At 44.3% G+C, this 21,081-nt stretch overlaps 1 protein-coding gene across 1 annotated transcript; it reads left to right on the forward strand.

Annotated features, from left to right (window-relative positions):
• The first annotated feature begins 1,485 nt into the window (after positions 1-1,485).
• On the forward strand, positions 1,486-21,027 carry LOC133004552 (protein Niban 2-like). The gene is made up of 14 exons (XM_061074021.1): positions 1,486-1,631; positions 5,702-5,832; positions 7,315-7,443; positions 7,531-7,636; positions 7,746-7,913; positions 13,585-13,700; positions 15,268-15,372; positions 15,450-15,612; positions 17,083-17,270; positions 18,299-18,454; positions 18,622-18,735; positions 19,068-19,175; positions 19,380-19,491; positions 19,595-21,027. The coding sequence occupies exons 1-14, from the start codon at positions 1,577-1,579 to the stop codon at positions 20,497-20,499; spliced, it is 2,556 nt and encodes an 851-aa protein (XP_060930004.1). The 5' UTR covers positions 1,486-1,576; the 3' UTR covers positions 20,500-21,027.
• Positions 21,028-21,081: the final 54 nt, after the last annotated feature.

The raw sequence follows: 21,081 nt of genomic DNA on the forward strand, positions 1-21,081 counted from the left end.
GATGCTGCTGAGTGCTGGAGCGACTGGTCTCCCTGTGCTTCCTCCCTCTCGCTCTCTCTCTCTCTATCTCTCCTCTCTCCCTCACCCGCCCCCCCACAGCGCCGTGGAGGAGCCTCCAGCTGGAGACGTCACCGCGTATCCTTCCGCATCCTCCTCTCATTGGTGGACCTGAGTCTCATATTGGTTCAGTGAAGGGTTTTACCGCAGCAGCCCTGGATGATTTACAACCTCCCTGAAGAAATCCACATGTATTTTGGTTTGAACGTGTGAAAAACTAAACATTCATATATGTCGTATCTTGCAGTGTTTTGATAAATACAGGAATTGTTTTAATTGGCTGCTTTTAACTCCAGAGAAGAAGCCAACGTCCAAATCACAGAAGCAGCCGCTCATCCTCACATCTGACAAACTGAAATCAATAACCCTTAGGTTCTATTTCTGCTTTATAACTTGAAATAGTCGATTATTGAAATTGGAGCCTTGTCATATTCTATTGATCAGCTCATGAAGTTATGTTATGTTATGTTGCAGCGTAAACTTCTCAATATTATCCCTGAATCTAGATTATCAGGCTAATTGCTTTTTAATATTTTTCATTACAGATCATCATCAGCACATCTTGAACCATGTTAAATGTTTTGAATCATGAAATAAACATTTGATTTTTTTAAGTTCCTATACCTAATATAGCCAATGTGTTTTAGATTGTGGAATTTATTGATTAAGGCATCTTTTAACTATCAGAGAATCTGTTGCCAAGGTAACTACGCAGTTAAAACAGGATGTGATTAAGCTGGAAACTCATTGATATTATATAAATATTATATCCAGCAATATCAGATATTTCACCATATTTCAAGACTTTAGGAGGATCTTGAAACGCTCTGAAAACAATAATATAAAGGTTGTAACTATTTCACAAATTCTATGTGAGCCTTATTTTCAATATGCTCCAAAAATGTGTGGCTTCAATAACAAACTTCCCACCAGGGGGCAGCATCTATCTGGAAAACGTCTCCCCAGAACCTCATGGAAAAACATTTCCCTCTGGTGACAGAACCACAGACATTTAAATATTCATGTGTCTGTGGTCAGAAGCTTTAATAGAAATACAAAAGGACAACCTCATCTAATAGAGCTAGTTAATTAAATGCAAAGTGATAAAACCGTTTATGAATAAGAGAAATAAATCCGGAGGGAAGTTTTAAATAAAGGAAGTTTGTTCTTTTCTACTGAAGCCTTGCTATGAGGCTCCTGGTTCTGGCCCCACCCTTGGCAGCTCCGACTGAACACGTTGGACCAGTGATGACTCCCAGTGGGTGTGTCCTGCAGGCGGCTGTGAACCAGCCCAGTGTTCACCTCCTCTTCCTCCTCCTCCTCCTCCTCCTCCTCCTCCTCCTCCTCCTCTTCCTCCTCCTCCTCCTCCAGAGAGAAGACTCTCACCCGGAGAAGTGGCACAGTTTTTTCACGCAGCAGCTCAGTGGATATTCGACTCTACTGGAAGTTTCCCCCCCACAGCCCAGTTTGACCTGGAGGACAAACCAGTGCGAGGCTCGGGGACCTGCAGGATCTCACCATGGGGGACGTGGTCTCCTCTCACCTGGATGAGGGCAGGAGGGAGATGATTACAGGTAAGACAAGAGCTGCTCTTCACACAGTTTGTGGCTTTAAAACTTCCGTAAATAAGTTTACTATAGCTTTAGGTGTTTAAATATAAGTATACACTATTATGTCCTTTGTCTGTCAATCATAAAAACACACGCCTCTGTACTGGAGTAAACTCTCGTTTGAGATGAAAAGAACTTCTTTGTAACCGAGTTATCAAACTAACTTGAAACTTCAAATACAGCTTTATTAAGCTGTTATATCCTTCAGAAGGGAAATCACCACAATATCTGATTTATTGTTCTTATTAGATTTTCCTTTCTTCTTTTTGTTCTGAATCGTACAAAAATAAACTCCATTTCAAGATGAAACAAACTAATATTAAACCGAGTTATCAAACTAAGCCGAGGAGAGATAATACACAGAAACTTCAAAAACAGTTTATTACAGCTTTATTAAGTTTCTACATCTTCCAGAAGGGAAATGACAATACCCCTTGTTGAGTTGAGCTCTATTTTTAAAACAAACAAACTTTTCCTTTAAACTGATTCATGGAAACATCAGAAATTGTGCGTGAGATCTGTTTAAAAACCCTCCTCCCCCACCTGTTCTCCTGTCACTTCTGTCTGTGCTTTGTTGCTCTGCTCCCCTGAATCCTCCAGCTCTGCTTCAGGCCCATTTCTCCGAGATAATAACTAGGTTTCCCAGAGGGTAGCGTGTTTGTATAAGTTCGGGACAGAGTGCTATTTAGGTCTCAGATTGCTGCAGCCTCCCACTGTGCAGGTCTGTGTCACCGTTTCCACGGGGAGCAGGAACCAGAAGAAGAGACTCCCCTGCACGTGTAGATGAAATTATAAGACCGTCCTCACTTTGGAGAAAAGTTAGTTCTTTAGTTTGACTTTGGTAATTACATCCCTCAGACCTGTGCTTTCTAGAAACTGCTGCGTCTGAGTGGTTTCAGGCTGCAACACTCCAGGTTCAGGATTGTCCTTCTGTTTACTGGCAGACCAACAACTTGCATGAAGAAACCACTTCCAGATGATTGTGTCCTTGAGGTTTGTTGTTGATGGTAACAGGGGAAAAAAATACTCAGAAATAGTTAGAAACTGGAAGAATAACAATGTTAGAGGCTGAATCTGGTGCTGATGCATTTATTACAAAACCACAAAGTGTTGGAACTGTGCAGCTTGGCTGAAATAATGACAAATTTAGTAACACAACATATTTAACTTTCGTTTAAATTACCTACAAAGGATAAAAGTCAGATATTCTCTGGTTTTGTCATCTTAAATGTGAGGATTCACTTATTTTTCTCTGTTTATATCATTAGAATTTACACATCTTGGACGTTTGACGTGCCAATCAGACCAAACAAGTAAAAAGAAGATGTCATATTTAGCTCTGGGACATTCTGCAGATTAAAATAAACTGTTTTTATTTGAAAACAATGAATTAATTGATACATTTCATCTCTAAAAGTCCACTCACTAGTTTCTTTGGGGCCTTTCAATTGCATCTCAGTTGGCCTGTGTTGTTTATTGCAAAGGTGTGGTGCAGTGCATCTACCTGCGAGCTCCAGTTATTCATTCCTCATTCCTCACATGCGTCATTTAGTATCACTGTCATCAGCTATGTTTCAAATAATAAAAAAACACAACATGCAACCTCTCCTGAGAGACAGAAAGGAGTGCAGAGAGCTGTGTGAGAGAAGCTGCAGAGGAGAAGCAGGTAGAAACATGTCACAGGATTATTAGCTGAAACTGTCTGGTGGTCACACGCCCTCCCGGTGATGAGCCTGAGACTCCTCCTCCTCTCGCATGTACGTGCATGGATGAATAGTGTATGTCCTTTAAAGCGCAAGCCACAAATCCTCTCTGGTTAGCGGGTGTGCATGTTGTCTTTGTGCGTGTGTGTGTGTGTGTGTATGTGCGTGTGTGTGTGTTCGGATGACTCTGCACTGGGAGTCATGTTTGGAGTTTGTTCCTCCCTGCAAAAGTTGATTTCTTCATTCTCGCTGCTGCAGCACATCCTCACAAAATGATCTCCTCCCTCGTGTGAGCCCACACAAAGAAACGCAACATACAAATAAACACGCACACACACACACACACACACATTTCAAGAGAACTGTGTGGTCACCGAGATTCATCCGCTGATGCTGCAGGCGTCAGCAGCGTAAAACGTTAACCTTTTCAACACCATCAATTAATTCTTCCCCTGGGAAACAAGTGAAAAGGTCAAAAAACACTCACACTGTTAAAGAAAGTCATGAAAAAGTTTCTGGATCTGCACCAACATTCTTTCTCCAGTGGAAATCCGTTCAATTGTTTTTGCTTAATCCTGCTGATAAACAACGAAAAGAGGAAAAGCGAGTGGTGGTCAGTGGAGCATGTTTCTCAGCCCAAGGCCCAGACATACAAACTACACACTCACAGATATTAAGTCTCTGAACAAGACTTTCACCTGAGACATGCACACACGAGCGTCTGCAACTCGGTGCATCCTGATTGAATTTAATGAGATATTTCACTCATGGTTCCCAGAGGATGAACCCCCTCCATAAACACATGTCAGCTGGGCTTTGCTCTTTCAGAATAAATGGGCAAAACAAGTGAAGATTTGGATTTTGGTGTTTGCACTTACACTGGAACAGAGGACCGGGTGTGTGATTTATGATGTGGTCTTTGCTCCCAAATTCCAATTTCCAAACTGCCCTAAAAAGTCCATGTCCCAGACTGCTGACTTTGGCACCGGTAGGACCAGTGGAAAATACCCAGAGTTTTCCCGTTTGGAATGGAGCACACATACGTACATGGTGGAAGTTTCCTCAGGACCGGACCTACAGAGGATTTTAAATCTTCACTCAGGAGTTCAACATTGTTTCAGCCGTCTCACTATCTTCCTGTGACCTTCTAACCCGGCCACTCATCTCCCCCTGGTCTGACATGATGTTTTTAATTGTGTGTCCCCCCCTGTCCTCCGTCCTCCTCCACATTCCCTCCACGTCTGTCCTGTCCTGTCAGCTCTTTCCTTCCTGCTCTCCCACTGCAGGCCAGCCTCCTCCCTCCTCCCTCCTTCCTGCGTCGTCTCTTCCACAAACACATCACAGCCGACACTCGTCTGACGCCGACCGAGTCAAAACGCACCGATCGGTTAAATCAGACTTTGAGAGTTTGGGAAAAGCTTGTGTTCCCTCCTGCACGTTCCTGATTTATTTGAAAGATGCTTCCTGCAGAGGTGGGAGAGAAATGCTGAGTCAGGCGGAGAAAAAAAATGATTCAATATAACTGATCCTCAAAATGACTCAAAAGCTTCTTCTCCAACCTGAGACTCAAACTTTTATTATTTCCACTAAGGAGTTTGTTTTCATCTCTGTCTGTTTGTGTGTTTGTCAGCAAGATTTGACAAAAACTACTGGATGGATATTTTCACAGATTTCTTATGAGAATAAATTATGAATCCTCATTCATTATTAAATAAGATTTTATCAAATATCTTGTTTTGTTCAAGAATCAATGTTTAACCCACAAATATTCAATTTATAAGAAAAATAATACTTTATTAATTGGGCAGGAAGACAAATATATAAAACTGTTGTGACCAAATACCCATTTACATTTCAAGGAATTGTGCAGTTATTAAAGTGTGTTTACTTGGGTTTAAATATTGTATTGTGTAACCGTGAAACAAGACATTGTAGTGCATATTCACCTCTCATCAAATATTTACTCATAGTGTTTGCTGAGCAGTAATAACATTCAAATGTATTTTCATTGCATCGATTACTGAAGACGGACGTATGACACAGACGTGACTGATCCAATGTTTGCTGAGTCTCTATCTAATTGGAAATTTGACTATATGACAATTTTCCTGAAGAGCTGATAGCAGCAGAACTTTATCAACGTTCTTCTATTCTCTATCATCAATGTTTAACAACCAAATATGAATTGAAATACAAACTTGAAAGACTGTACTTTACAACCGGGTTGATTTCAAACTTCTAACCTTCTATATTTCACCAAATGGAAACGTGATCACTTTGTGGTGTGTGTTGTAAAGTTTGTTTTCCTGATCTGGTGTCTGTGTCCTGCAGCTCAGACCAGAGACGTGATGAAGGAGTTCAGCGACGTGTACGAGCAGCAGCACGCCGTCGCCCTGTTCCACAGCGTCCGCTACGAGATCGAAGGAGGAGGGGGGGCGCAGTCGCAGCTGCTGCACCGACAGGCGAGTTCCTCCGAATGCATCCGATAGAACCAGGCCTCCACCTCCGACTGGATCTTAATCATGTCTGAAACTAACCTGGTGTGATGTCTGAAGAAAGTGGATATTGACGAGTGAATCCAGTTTGGATTTGACTTTTTAAAGTGACGTAATTTACAGTTAATCACTAGTTATTACTTGACTCACCAAAGTAGATGCTGACATGTGGGGACACGCTACAACAAAATCCAGGAAAGACATGACTTCTCCTCAAAAGTGAATCCAAAGTGTCTTGATCGCCCTCTGGTGGCTGGTAGCAGTATAGGTCGTAAAGCTAACCTCCGACACGTTAGTATATCAATATTATGGCTTAATTTCTGGACAGGTGGAGAAAGCGGAGACGTGTCATCCATCTTTATTTGAAGTCCATCTTTTAGCCCGGTCATCAAAAACGTGAAGGTCGTTTGTAAACCCTGAACGATCAGATAATTAAATAATTAAATAATAAACGTTGTAATTAAGGAAATAAATTAACATGAGGCTAATCTGTCTAATTGTTTATTTACAAATTAGGAAATTAAAAAAAGGGTTTCAGGAATTGAGGAACATTAATTTCTCCAGCTTCCTTTCTGATTCACACGTTTGTTTGTAGCTAAACGATTTGTTAGCTTCCATCAATACGAGCTTTGTTCGGCCGACATCACCTAACGATGGAAACCCTCCGCTCCTCCTCCCTGGTTCTTCTGTTCCTCTCGTTCTGCCCCGGGGGGGAAAGTGGAGCAAATTTCACACACGAGTGGAGACGCCGTGTGTGATTCTATTGTGGTCGTTCATCTGCTGCCTTCGTGAGTGGAGGACGGCTCGGGACACAAACGCAAAATGATGCATTGAGCAGCACCGTGCAAACACAAATACACACCGGAGCTCTTTACTTCCCAATCAAATTTATTCAATATAACATTTTCACCTTGATCACATGTTTTCCTGCATAATGAAAACCGGCCCGTTGATACATGTCCTCCCCACTATATCTCCCTTTTCAAGCTTTGGCTTTAATGTCAAAAATACCTTAAAAAGGACATTAAATCCAGGTGAATACTTTGCAGGATCATCGGTTTCTCTCTGCTCTACTACTGTTAGTCTGCTGTGTAACAAAGCGTCTTCAGTTGTTGCTCGTCCTGCGTCTGCGTCTGTCTCGTCCTGTCCTTCCCTCTGAGTCACAGGATTATTTGATCTCAGACAGGAAAACCAAAAAAGACAGTGTGTGGTGAGAATCCTTGTGCAAATACGGCACCTCCCATATTTGGAAACACCTGGCTTGCCATCAGGTCTCTTGCACAATTAAAGGAGATCACAATGAGAACATTATTCAAAGATGACAGCATTGGAAACCCATGATTAAACTGTTAAATATCAAACCGCATTGTTATTTATTACAACCTCAATATCAGCAGTGAAATATCTGTTGTATTACGTCATAGTGCTGAGGGTCTGTTATCTTTTCAGGACCCCCTGGCGGGCCGAACCATTTTCTCAGGGAGTCTGTTCCAGTACCTGGAGGAGAACAGGAAGTGGAGGAATCGCTTCGTGTCGGTGCCGAACACCTACAGCTTCGACCTCTACGAGAGTAAAACTGTGAGTGTTTCTACTACCGGTCGGTTTCTGTGGATTCAGGCTCTTGTGCTGAAGTCGCTCGGTGTGTTTGGCTTCTCTCTCCGACAGGCACACGACCGGGAGCTGCACCCGAAAGTCACCATCAACTGTGCCGGGTACAAGGCCCTGACCTCCATGGAGGAGTACCTGCAGCTGATGAACACCAGCCTGCCAGGTCAGACACATAGACACCTCATATTCCATCCCTGATGCACCTGCTTGTTTTGCACTTCACCTTCTGAATCTTCTGGTTTCTTGTTTTCCCGTCACGTGACTCGCTGCAGGAATCAAGGCCCGGGTCGGAAGTCATCCGTTCATCAAGGTCGCGACCCCGTTCCCGCTCATCCTGTGGCACCCGTACGCCCGACACCACTACTTCTGTGTGATGACGGAGAAGGAGCAGAAGAAGTGGCACGCCGTGCTGCAGGACTGTGTGCGGCACTGCAACAACGGTAACGACACACACACACAGACACACACACACGACAATCTCACCTGAACGAACAGGAATTAACAAGTATAAAGAAAAAGAAAACACAAATACGACCAAATATTAGAACTTGAATTAAGCAAACAAACCAATTACGAACAAATACATTAAATTGGCTGTGAAACATGTGTTTATATTGGGAAACATCTTCTGATAAATGTCAGTGAAAGGCTCATGTCAGCTCAAGGACGGTTTCTCAGTGTCTTCCATGTCCCTTGTGCGATAATCGTCTCTCTACCTTTTGTTGGTGATTAAGCCCAGGGTGTGTGAGTCTGTCGCAGTGTCAAGTCCTCACATTCCATCTGGGTGAGCTGGTGGATTGAGGAATATGAGAAGCTGCAGGAATGATCTGTATTTGTTTTCTGAATGTGAGCGAGGCGTGTTGTCGTGTTCGGAATCCGAGTTTCAAAATGTTGCGGCCGAGACAGAGTCCAAATCCCTGAAGGACGTTTGTGAGAAACACATATCCTGACGAGGTCGTCTATTGCGTCGTCATGTTGTCGAGCTGTATCTCTCGACAGCACAACTTTGGGAAAGATAATTGGTAGAAAGGATTGACCCGGTCTCCTGGTTGGTTAGTTGCACACTCGTGTTTGTGAAGGTGTCATCTCGTGTTCGGTTGTGTGCTTTATTTAGACTCGAGTCAGAGAGAATCAGAAAGTGCTTTTGGGGAAGTCAGAATCAAAACACAAAAAGACAAACAGACGGTTGCTGCAGTGAAGCGTGATCAGGCTCGTCGAGCTCCACTGGCTGCAAAGGCATCAAGCGTAGATTATCCATTTTATTTAGTTATGTTTTATTATCAGGATTCAACTTTTAACCCGCTTGAAACTCTTTGACTTGTTAAAAATACATTTAAACTAATGATGTCATTCAACTCTGAGGAGATAGAACACTAGATCATCTACATTCTTAAACAGGCGTAAGATCTGATCCACAAACACCTTACCTTACCTCGGCCGACCCTCAATCCTTAAACACGTACATACACAAGCATGTGAAACGCCTGTGGGTGTGATGCCAGGCTGCGACTGCGTGGAGCCGACGTATGGTTGAATCTGTCTGGGATGGCTGCTCTCTCGTTGGGATGGATGATGATCACACACAAGCAGTCAGGGAGTCAGTAGAAGCACCAACACGTCTAAATGGGTCCAGTGGGAGTTAGGGTTAGGGTTAGGGTTGTGAGTCAGTGTCGGTCCTGAAACACAAACAACAGAATCGAACCATTGAACTGAATGAAGCTACGCTGGTTCTCCGCTCATCCACACACTCACAAAGTTGCCTAACCAGCTCCGACCTTGTTATGCTGTGTGAATTCAAAGCCTCTTTAACCACACGCCAACGTGCCAGCTGTGGTTTTATCAGCAGTAATTGTTTGAAAACATCCAACGCATGTAGTGAAGTGAGAGGAGCCAAAAAAAAAAAAAACAGGGAGAGGGAGGTTCCCTTATTTTTTGGTGAAGTTGAGTTATAAAAACCAACTGAGGGTTTGAATTAATATGAAACCAAACTTTAGCGGGCAGAGAGAACCTGGTCTCCCTCTCTCGCTCTTCACTTCCCTAACGACCTGCCCGGGCTCGCTCGGCGGAACGCCACGGCCGCTGCTGTACATTCCAGCGGAGAGGGGCGGGGCTGCAGGAGCCTGTTGTGTGTGCTGTCACCGCGGCTGCTGGAAGTGTGGACTGGCATTCATGGGGATTCGGGCCTGTGCCGACACGCCCAGTCTCACCTGCACCTCGCTGGTGTCCCGGAGGAAAAGCAGAACCAGTGAAGGAGTTTTTTCTCCTGAGGGTGATGAATGTTTTTTTACAACCCGACCCCTGAACTCAGTTCCTCTCAGTCATTAGACCTGAAGACACACATTCACATGAACTGTACATACAAACACTTCTCACACTTTATACACAAGGCTGAATAGAGACAGGATATTAAGGACATTTCCGTATCTGCGTTTCTATTTGCAGACAGGAAAACGTTTATTTTACAGAAAGAACAAAACAGAGATAATTTGCTTGTTTGTTTCTTATATTTTACGTGAAGAATATTGAACATTTAAAGCGGGTTATCATAAAGGATTGATGACGACATTGTAGGAATCATTCTGTTATTATATAAAGATATTGGTTATTTTTTAAAGCCAGTATCTGTGACGCTCATTCACATGGACTGTACACAGCTGAATAGAGACAGGATATCAAGGACATTTCGGTATTTGCGTTTCTGTTTGCAGACAGGAACACTTTTATTTTACAGACGGAACAATAAAGAAATAATTAGCATGTATGTCTCTTATATTTCACATGAAGAATATTGTACATTTAAAGCCTGAAATCATATTGGTATTTTTTTACTATCGGCATCAACCTCTTAAAGCCAGTATCTGTCACACTCCAGTGCTAATACAGTAAATCTTTACTAGCTAAAATAAATCTATAAAAGGCTGAGCTCTTTATTTCCTAATGTACAGAAGTGATGATTCACCTCTGAATTCGAATATCAACCTGCTGCAGTGGTCATGAAGTAGACGCTTCATGCAAAGCAGCTCCTGAGCTGAACTCTGATACTATTCATGTGTGAACCACAAGTTAAACACTGACGATTTGAATCCACCAAAGTGGCTTTTGTTTTATTTTAAATATCTCTCCAATGAAACGATCAGCTGCCGCTTTGCATCTTTTTAACATTTGCAAAGTGACCTGTTCATGCTGGGAATCATGTTAGTAATCCAGCACTGCTCTGAGCTGGAGAAACAGCATCACAGCACAGCACCAGAAACAAAGCATCCGCCCCCCCACAGCCTGTACTTGTGTCATTATGCGTCATGATGGTTATCTGCAGTGTGGGTTCCCCGTCCTCCTCCTGCTGCTGGAGACAGAAATCTGCTCGACTCACCTCTCCAGTCATGTGTCCGTGATGTCTGCGGCTGATGGTGGTTTCAACTCAGTGTTTATTGTACTGTGGGTTCCGCTGGCTCCACAGAGCTGAACCATCTGGAGGAACACTACTCATGCATGTCAACAGAGAGCATGAGCAGCAGCAGCAAGAGTGTTTGAGGCAAAGGTTTAAAAACCTGCGTCCAAACCAAGGCAGGTGGCCGAGAAGCTGAAGTCTGATTAAACCACGTTTGACATCTAAACTGCGTAAGGGGTTTAAAATGTCAAATTAATGAAAACAGAGAAAGATACTGCTCGCTCACACACACTAGCACACACACACACACACACACACACTTGAGGATCTGAAGGCCTGGGAACTCGTCCCTGGCTGCTGTTAAGATTCCACCAACCGAAGCGTGGTGAGCAAGGCAGGGAGGGAAATGCCTCAAATAAAAAGAGCGTGGTAAATGCTGCCACATGTGCTGTTTGTAAAAGTGCACGCACACACACACACACACACACACGTACTCACACACACTAAAGAGAAGCTCTAATGTGCTCCTTGATCTTGCTTGGTTCAGACACATGGAGAATGTTGAGCAGTTTACGGGCTCGGGCAGTTCGTCGAAAAATGTTTTTCTTTTCCTGTCGGCACCGAGAGGAAAAGTTCTCATTAAAAAAGCAACTAACTTGAAATGTAGAGGAATTCCCATTCAGGCGTTTTTACACTGTTGCTCTGGCTCCAAATATGAACCTTAAACGAATTCAAATCACTGCTTAATTACTTTTTTAAAGGTTAAAGCAGGAGTATATTTTACAACATCTAATAATCAAGATAAAGGTTTGGAATGTGGAAGGTGAAAACCCAACGAGTCACCACAAAGCGCTCTAAGAATTCCCCCACAACTTCCTGTCGTGGCCACAACAGGAGATTATGAACTGTACAGTGGGTCAACAGTCCGTCATCATCTACTAATCGACTGGATCTGTAGGTTCTGTGTGTTCCTACTGGGACACCAGTTAGATATGAAACAAGAAGTTTCCAAGAGGCCTCAGAGGTAGAAGAGGTTCTAAAAAAGTGTGTTCTTGTTCTGTCAAGTTGTCAACAAAGCAAATAAACAAATCAGAATGTAGATAAAGATGAAGATAAGCATGGAATGTCCTCAAAAGTGAAGCCAAAGCATCTGGATCGCCCCCTGGTGGCCAGCTGCGGTAAGGGTTAAACCCCACCTCCTCGGTGTAAGCAGTGTTCGCTTCAAATTCCTTTTCCTCAAGATGTTTTCCTGTATTTTAGGCAGTTAGGTGGTTCTTATCACACTGATCTATGTTAAAGTTCACTTGTTCAGGTAAATTTGTTCAAAATTAGTTATTTGATGGAATAAAAACGAGGTGATTGACGGCTGAGACGTGATTGGTTCTCGCTGTTCTGGCTCCGAATGATGTTATCTGCGCCAGATGGAAACGTTCATATCCGGGATAGTTTCTGGAAAGTGGGAGGAAGTTTATCTTTATTTACAGTCTATGGTCTGGAAGTGTCTAAACCATCAGTGATAACCCGCCCACTAACCAGTAGGACGATATTTTCCCACTGGGATCCGAACCTCAGTATCCAGTGAATCCACTCGGACTCAGCCTGCGTTACTGAGCCGACTTCCTGTCTGCCTGCGTCTACCCGCCGCTCGACTCTCCGGCCACTTCCTGTCTTTGTCAGCCTCCTCTGAGTCACCGGCGTACGACTCGACCCGCGCTCAGGCAACACACGTGCACGTCATTAGCTGTGCATGACAAACTGGACACGTGACCCGACCATCGCTCAGGCGAGTTCCACGTCCGTTCATGCACAACGCAAAACAGGGAACTCCAGTATTTATGTCATCGGATTTCACAGCAAATCAACCAAATAACAACAAGAGTGAAAACAGACTATAGACAATATATGAATGCACTGACTGAGCAGTTTATTAGGAACACGTGGACACTTGTTCATTCATGACAGTTATCCGATCGGCCAATCATGTGGCGGCAATACAGTGTGAACAAATCCTGCAGACACAGATCAGGAGCTTCAGTCAGAGTCAGAATGTGGAAACTTGTGATATAAGTGACTTAACAACAACATCTCAAAGGATGAAAAGAGCCGAACAATCCTCTAATTACAAATCTGTGAATCAGACACGAGACTCTGTCTTGTTTCCGCAGGAGAAAACACGACGGAAACATGTGACTCTTTAATATAAAGTTGTGAAACTGCTAATTATAGCCAAGTCTTCTTCCATCCACCTGTTTACACTCTGTTGTGAGGGACTGGAGAGAAGCAGCTCTTCAGTTACTGACGTACGCCCGTAACACAAATACGTGTCAAGAACCAACTTCCTTAAAAAACACGCATGTTTGTTGAGCTGCTTCTGTTGCCCTGTTGGCTGGGAGGGGCGGTAACCGTAGCAACCACATGAAAACCTTCCTCCCAACACGCCAACATCTTCCTGTTTTTGGGTGGGATGACACAGCCGTGTGTGTGATAACGGACTGAGCGTGTGTTGTGTTGTGTTGTGTTGTGTGTGGCCAGATTTAAACACAGAGGTGACTCATGTTTAACTGTCGAGACGGAGAATCCACCGAACCCGAGGAACTAGCCCAAAGTTTAAACGTTTATTTAGATGGTGCAGAATAATTCAGAGGAAAATAAATACAACTTGAGGGGTGGTCCTTTAATTAATGTTAACAAACGTCTGCTTTGCTCTCTCCTGCCCCCGACAGGTCTGTCAGAGGACAGCACCGTGGAGACGCCCGCCTTCACCGACGCTGTGAGACGCCACCGACAGAACAAGGGACACTACGGGACCTGGGACATGATGTGTGGAGCCCCCCCGCAGGTCAGGATCTCAGCACTCATTTGTTTAGGTAGTTCTTATCACCACAGTGGTAAGTTTGGGTTTAAATGGGTTGACATGAAAAGATGGCGCCACCTTCATTTGAGATAGTTTGGCTTCATTTGTGTACAAGGAGAGGAAGTGGAAACGCATCATCCATCTTTATTTACAGTCTGTGGGGACTAACTTTGTCCTCTTAAACAAGCAATGACCCCCAAAGTCCTCAGTTCAGCTCAAGGTCATAGTTCAACCTCCTCAGATGGATGATGGATGATCCAGATTTTTCAGAGGCAGCGCTGCTTTCCGGAGAGAAAAAGCTTTTCCTCAAGAAAACACTTCATCATCTACCTCCAGCTGACGCCCACCCGCCTCACACTTGAGAACAAGAAGGCAGCCACACAAGACCTTCAAAGACCGGGCAGCAGGACCCCACCCCTCACGTGCACATGCATCCTCTCACACTGTTGAATGGGGTCTCCACCGTGAATGAGGCCCTTTCAGTCTCCTGCTCCAGCTCCACAGTGTGTGTGTGTGTGTGTGTGTGTGTGTGTGTGTGTGTGTGTGTGTGTGTGTGTGTGTGTGTGTGTGTGTGTGAGTGTGTGTGTGTGAACGTCACCTCTGTCATTAAACCAGTTTCCTTCTAGCTCCAAGAACATGACAGTATTTATATTTATAACTGTGGGGCTATTTTGGGAGTATTGACATTAAAACTGGCATAAAACACATTGACGTTTGAGATATCAAACCAAGTCACCGTCAGCAAAGCATCGCTCATACAGAGACATTATCATTTCATCTGCTGCTTTCAGTCAAACAAGCTTTTAGTCAAACATTACAACAATAAACCTTTTGTTTGTCAGGCCTTTCTGTCCCTGGGTGGAAAGAATAGTTACGCTTTTGTCACAGCCGCACATTACCCGGCCAAATATTTAGTTTAGCTTAGTTGGAACCTGGTGTGTGTGTGTGTGTGTCTGTGTGTGTTTGGTTGAGTGTGTGTGTTGTGCCATGGAGACCTACCTCCCTGCTTCTCTTTATCCAGCTGTGTATCATCTCAATCACTCCACTGTATCCACGTAGCCACACAGGAAAAGGCTGCAGGTTTTCCAGGTTTATTTCTGTTTCCTGCTTGTTTTTCCACTACACCCCCTGTCTAACAAAATAAAAGTCCCCAGTTGGCACGTTGCCTCGGTAACAACAGCTTCCTGTGCCCGTCACAGTAAGAAACACGAGAAGCATCAGGAAGAAGGAAAGCTGATACAACACAGTCAGATGAATTAGTATGACAGTGGCTTTATGTGGCATTATGGTTTCGTCCCATTGTGAACAAGATATCTCAAAAACACCTTAATGGATTTTCTTCAAATTTTGTTCGAATGTTCAGTTTGACTCACAAAGGAAGGGATTAGAATTTCTGTCATCAAAAGTCAAAGGTGACCTTACAAATCATATTTTTTGCCTCTATCTCAAGAACGTCTTAAAGGAATTTCTTCAAAACATGTTATTTCTTTTGTTTTATCTACTTACACATGAAATTACTTGAAATATAATACTGCGTGTGGTGTGTTTACAGATTCTGGCTAATCTGGTGATGGAGACTCTTCACCCGAAGTTAAGAAACGTGATTGGTCCTCGCCTGAAGGGGAAAATGCAGCAGAGGCAGAGGCACTGGATGTTGGTGAGTTGCTGTCGCACTGTGCGGCGAGAGAAGCAAACCAGTCCAGACCAGTGACCCTCTCTCTCTCTCTCCTCCAGGTCTCGGACGCTGTGTACAAGCAGGTGTTATCTCAGACCAAGAACCAGTACGGCGCTCTGGTGGACCACTGCGAGGCCCAGAGGGTTCAGCTGGACGCTCGGCTGCGGACGGACATGGACCAGATCATCACGTCCAAAGAACACGTCAGCAGCAAGATACGAGGTGAGCGGAGATCCGTGTGAGGATCGGAAAAGATCTGAGCAGCAACAGTTTCTGCTGAGGGAAGAATTACTAAGAAGTTTAAAGGCCTTAAATTCTGAAGATTTCATTTTTGACTTTTTAAATAACCTATTAAGTATTTAAACTTGAGATATTTGTCGTAAGTAAGCAAGATATAGTGACTAAGTTTAAAATATATACTCTACAAAATAAATCTCTACTCTTCTCATCTCATTATTATATACCAACCCACTGTCCATCCCTTTACTGGCTATACTAGCCCCATGCACGGACTTTACCACTACATATTCTTATATGTTTATATATTTATATATGTATATATTTTTGTTGTTTTATATATATATATATATATTATTGTACTTTCCACTCCAGCAGCACAAGAACAATTCTAAATTTCCCTCGGGATTATCAAAGTATCCATCTATCTATCTATCTATCTATCTATCTATCTATCTATCTATCTATCTATCTATCTATCTATCTATCTATCTATCTATCTATCTATCTATCTATCTATCTATCTATCTATCTATCTATCTATCTATCTATCTATCTATCTATCTATCTATATGTATATATTTAAGGAGTAAATTCAGAGCAATGATTAGAAAGGAAAGAAAAAAGAGTGAATAGTTCATCTCTAATACTTTACAGTGTAATATTTCCATCTTCTATCAGCTGCAGTTTACGTCGTCACACATCCAACACGCTTTGCACAGTGACTTGGTTAACGTGTTGCTCGCTGTGCCGTGTAACACGATCTTCCGAACCCTCGAGTGCATGCCTCATTGTTCACCCACTGTTTGCCCTGGTGAGGTGTAGCCCTGGTTTCTCCGGCTCAGGGATTACTGGCACAGCAAAGCGCCGGCTCTGGTCACTGAATAACGCCACATCAGTGCTCAGATTTCATTTCCTAGAATGCATTTGGACACAGGGCGATAACCAGGGCGTCTGTAACCGAACATCCACCCCCCTCCTTTCATTTGGACGCTCGTCAAATTCCTGTTCAAAAGTTAATCTGGCACCGGCCGCTCATTTTTTTCATACGTACTGTTTTCCCTAAAGTGGCAGAACTGCATTCCATCACCTGCAGTCTATGGGCCGTTTGGGACTTTATCTCACAGATAAGATTCTATTTAAATCGACTGTGCAAAAAAATATGCAGAGTCGCTTCACGTGCAGATGTAAGTGGTGAAATTCCAGCTGTGATCTTTACTTCATCCCTCTCTTTTGGTAGAGAGGTCCCACTTCTAAAGATTGGGCGTATCTGAGAGTGAGGTGAAAATGAAAGGTGCCGGGCCTCCTTGGAAACCGAGTGTTTACTTAAACATCATAGCACACATACCAGCGACGTCAGCCTGGCACCAAACAATGCTCTTCTCGTGTGTCACTTATTTACAAGCTGCAGCACCTAACCTGAGTGTTGTTCTTCTCACCCTCCACGCCTCGCAGCTCTGGTGTTTCCCAAGACGGAGCCGCTCCTGCGGACCAGCGTCCAGCCGTACATCAGCTCCATCCTGGAGGCCCTGATGGAGCCCACCAGCCGGGGCTTCTCGGAGGTCAGGGAGGTTTTCTTCAGGGAGCTGGTGGAGATCAGCAAGAACTCGCTCAACGGAGGTAGCAAGGACAAAATGGGAGACGTGAGTTACGCTTAATCAATCAATCAATCAATCAAATTTTATTTGTATAGCCCATATTCACAAATCACAATTCGTCTCATTGGGCTTTAACATGGTGTGACATCCTCTGTTCTTAACCCTCAGCAAGAGTCAGGACAAACTACTAAAAACCCTTTTAACAGGTAAAAATACGTAGAAACCTCAGAGAGACACATGTGAGGATCCCTCTCCCAGGACGGACAGAAGTGCAACAGATGTCAAGTGTAGGAAAACATCATCGGGATTAAAGTTTTTAGCAGCATTGATGAGGGTAAACATTTTTCAATACTATATGTCAAGCAGTCCTGCTGCAATCATAGTCTCTGGTCAGCAGCCAGCAAGATCAGGATCCAGCATCAAGATGGGATCCACTATAGTCCGCAGTTATTGTCCACTGGTGCCAGTTAGGATCCATCATCAGCCGTCGCCTCGGTCGTTGTCCACCATCATCCGATGCCAACGCTACAAAGGATCCGCCATTCCCACCATGATCAGCCGGCACGATACAGAAACCACCGCTTAACTGTTAAACGGGACATATGATGCCAATCAGAGCAGTCTGGGCTTTATCAGGAGCTTAAACCAAGTGTTTCAGGCAGAGGCTGAAAGAGGAGCAGCAGCAATAGACAGGATGAGGAAAGAAGTGTTTCCTGAACATTAGAGAGTGAAAACATTTTCCAGAAATGACCCTATTTACAAATTATGAACTTATATGTGCAATTGTCTCCTCTAATGTGTCTCCTGATGTCTCTCCACTAATCAGTCAAGACGAGCTGTTAGATAACAAATGCAATAAAGAGGAAGAACAGATGGACGCCACACAGATGTGTTATCGTCTATCAGAGTTGTGGTTGATGCTCGAAAATCAAAACAATGAGCTGAAAAGTTTCCTCATTTCTGCTTTTTACACATGACAGCTTCACAGTATTGATCCTGTGCAATCAACCTTTTTCTGTTTTGGTCTGAACACACTTTTAAATCCCCGGTGACCTCCTCTGCTCCACCCTCAGCACTTGGAGAGACTGTCCATGCTGGCCTTCCACCCCGTGAAGATGCAGAGCTGCTACGAGCAGGTGGAGCAGCTGAACCTGGAGGGGCTGCAGCAGAGGTTCGAGGTCGGCAGCCCCTCCGTGTTCGTCAGCAGAGCTCAGATTCTCATGAGGGAGGTGAGGACGTCACAGATCTTTACTCTGTTTATGACCCAAAGAATCAGGATTCACCACAATCAGCAGAAACCTGGACAGCGCGGGGAAGTCTCTACTGCCCCCTGCTGGACAAGATGTGACCTGGAAACGTCGGCATAACTTGAAACTATTTGTTGATGTTTTCACAGCAAATGGACAACGCTGTTTACACATTCGAGCAGCTGCTGCACCAGAGTTTGGAGGGAAAAGGAGAAGATGACATGTGCAAGACCATCCAGCGATGCCAGGACAGGGTTATCAAGGTAAAGCTGACAAAGGAGTGACACATCTGTTCATGACTAACAGCTGGAAGCTACATCAGTCCCCAAAACAAAGGTTTTAGTTATTCTTCGTGGTCCTTAACCATAATGGTTTAATTTTTCTTCCTCCACCCAGATACAGAGAAGGTAAGTTAGAGTGCATTTGTGATTCTCACAGCCTCAACATAAACCAAGCTAGGTCAGGTATCTAGATGCACTATATATTTGAATCTTGAGCCTAAAGAAATAAATTGTTGAAATATGGTTTGTGCAACAGGTAGAAAAGCTGTTATGAGTCACATCTTTAAAATGCATTTCTGGTTCCTTCCCATCAGAAATATGATTACGACAGCAGCACAGTGAGGAAGAAGTTCTTCAGAGAAGCTCTGCTGCAGATCATCATCCCGTTCATGCTCCAGCAGCTCTCACCCGCCTGCTCACCTGTGAGTAGCATCCAACACTCACATCATCCCCATTACTACTGTTACTAAAGTACTGAGACTGTTTCCACCTGTGAACAAGGCTGATATTACTCAAGGAGTCTGATGGACATCAATGAGTTTCGTCAGGATGTCCGGGGATCAGAGATAACTGAAGGCATCAGAAACAATAAGGCAATAACTCATTTGTGTCTTGTCCTTCTTCAGGAGCTGCCTCGTTTCAAAGAGCTGATCTTTGAGGACTTCTCCCGCTTCCTGCTGGTGGAGAACCTGTTCGAGGAGGTGGTGCTGCATTCCGTCTCCAAGGACATAATGATGGGTGAGGAAGAGGAAATAAAAGCTGTAGCTGTAGAGACGTGTGATATCGTTAAATCAGACTCGTGAGCACAGTGATTGATTGTCTTGTGTCTTTACGTGTCCAGCTGTGAAGGAGGCGGCCGTCCAGAGGAGACACAACCTGTACCGGGACAGCATCGTCCTGACAAACAGCGACCCCAACCTGCACCTGCTCGGAGAAAACCCCTCGGTGGACTGGGCCACCAAGTTCGGTGGCGAGGAGTCCGACGCCTCTGTCGTCGGGATGAATGATGGAGGAGGTTCTGTGAGTAGACGCCGGCAGGTGGTGTCCATGATCCAGCTGGACGGGGTTCCTCTGCCCTACGAGTCCTGTCTGGAGGTCCCGGGGGAGGAGATCATCCCGGAGGAGGACGGCGATGTGTTTGACAAAAACATGGAGTACCAAGAGGAGGATGAGGAGAACGAGGACCTTCCCAAAGAACCCATGTCTCCTGACAGCGTGAATGAAATCAGGGACCTTATTAATCCGATAGTGGAGATGGTGGTGCCGGTGTCCGAGGAGGAGCCGAGCGACGTCCCCAAAGGGACGCAGCCGACCAGAGGCATCCTCACCTCGGAGGACGGAGAGCAGGAGGAGGTGACACACGTAACCACCATTGTGGAGGATGTCCCCAGGAGATCTGTACGAGACAAGACGTCCCCGCATGCAATCCTCAGGCAGCTGGCAGGAACCAAGAAGGAGAAGGCTGATAAGGAGGCGCTGGAGGAGGTGGCCATCAAGAACGCCACTGAGGAAATTAATTTGGCGGCACAGGAAGACGACAGTGGACTGATTGCGGAGGTCTCTGCGGTAGAATCAGATTTGGAGTCGACACCAGTGCCGACAGAGTCCAGCTCGCGAGAAGACAGCGGCTTCCAGTCGCCGACCATCATGGAGGCGGATGAAACCGAGCCTCAGCCAATCACAAACGGCCTGAGTGGGGAGGACAAAACCATCGACCTGGTAGACGTGGAAGTGATTTTAGCGTAGGAAGAGGATGTTCTGGACATGAGTACGAAATTGGAGCCAGGAGAGGAAAGAATTCAGATTTTATTTAAAGGTTTAACTCTTAATTGTTGTTTATAGTTGCACACTTCAAAACCCGACTCCCCCTCCCGTCCCTTTCTGAAACATCTGTCTGGTGACTGGTTCCTCTCTGCAGCGTTTTCTCTAAACGACAATAAAACTCTATAGATCTGATGTGTTCGAATACGGCTCCTTTCAGAGACAACTTTCCCAAAGTGGTGTTCGCCAATACTTTATTGCGATCGTCCACTTTTCATCTAAGTTATGAAAGTTTTCTTATAACACTAAGGGGTTTGTTTGCATCGGTAATAAGATCAGATTGATATTATTCTCAATTTATCTCAGATTTCATGAATGTTAGCGTTTAAAAGTTCAGCTTTTACTACAGTGCAGGTGGATGAGTTTTCCTCTAATGAGCACAGCCTCTACCTGGGCAGCAGGGGGTGCTGTAGCCATTTCTATGCTTCTGGGTTGGTCTCTTTGATCTCTTTAAAGCAGTGGTTGTCCTGAGTAACAACTCACAAATATAATCAGTTAAAAGTGTTA

The sequence above is a fragment of the Limanda limanda genome, chromosome 1, assembly GCF_963576545.1.
Source record: "Limanda limanda chromosome 1, fLimLim1.1, whole genome shotgun sequence".
NCBI lineage: Eukaryota > Metazoa > Chordata > Actinopteri > Pleuronectiformes > Pleuronectidae > Limanda > Limanda limanda.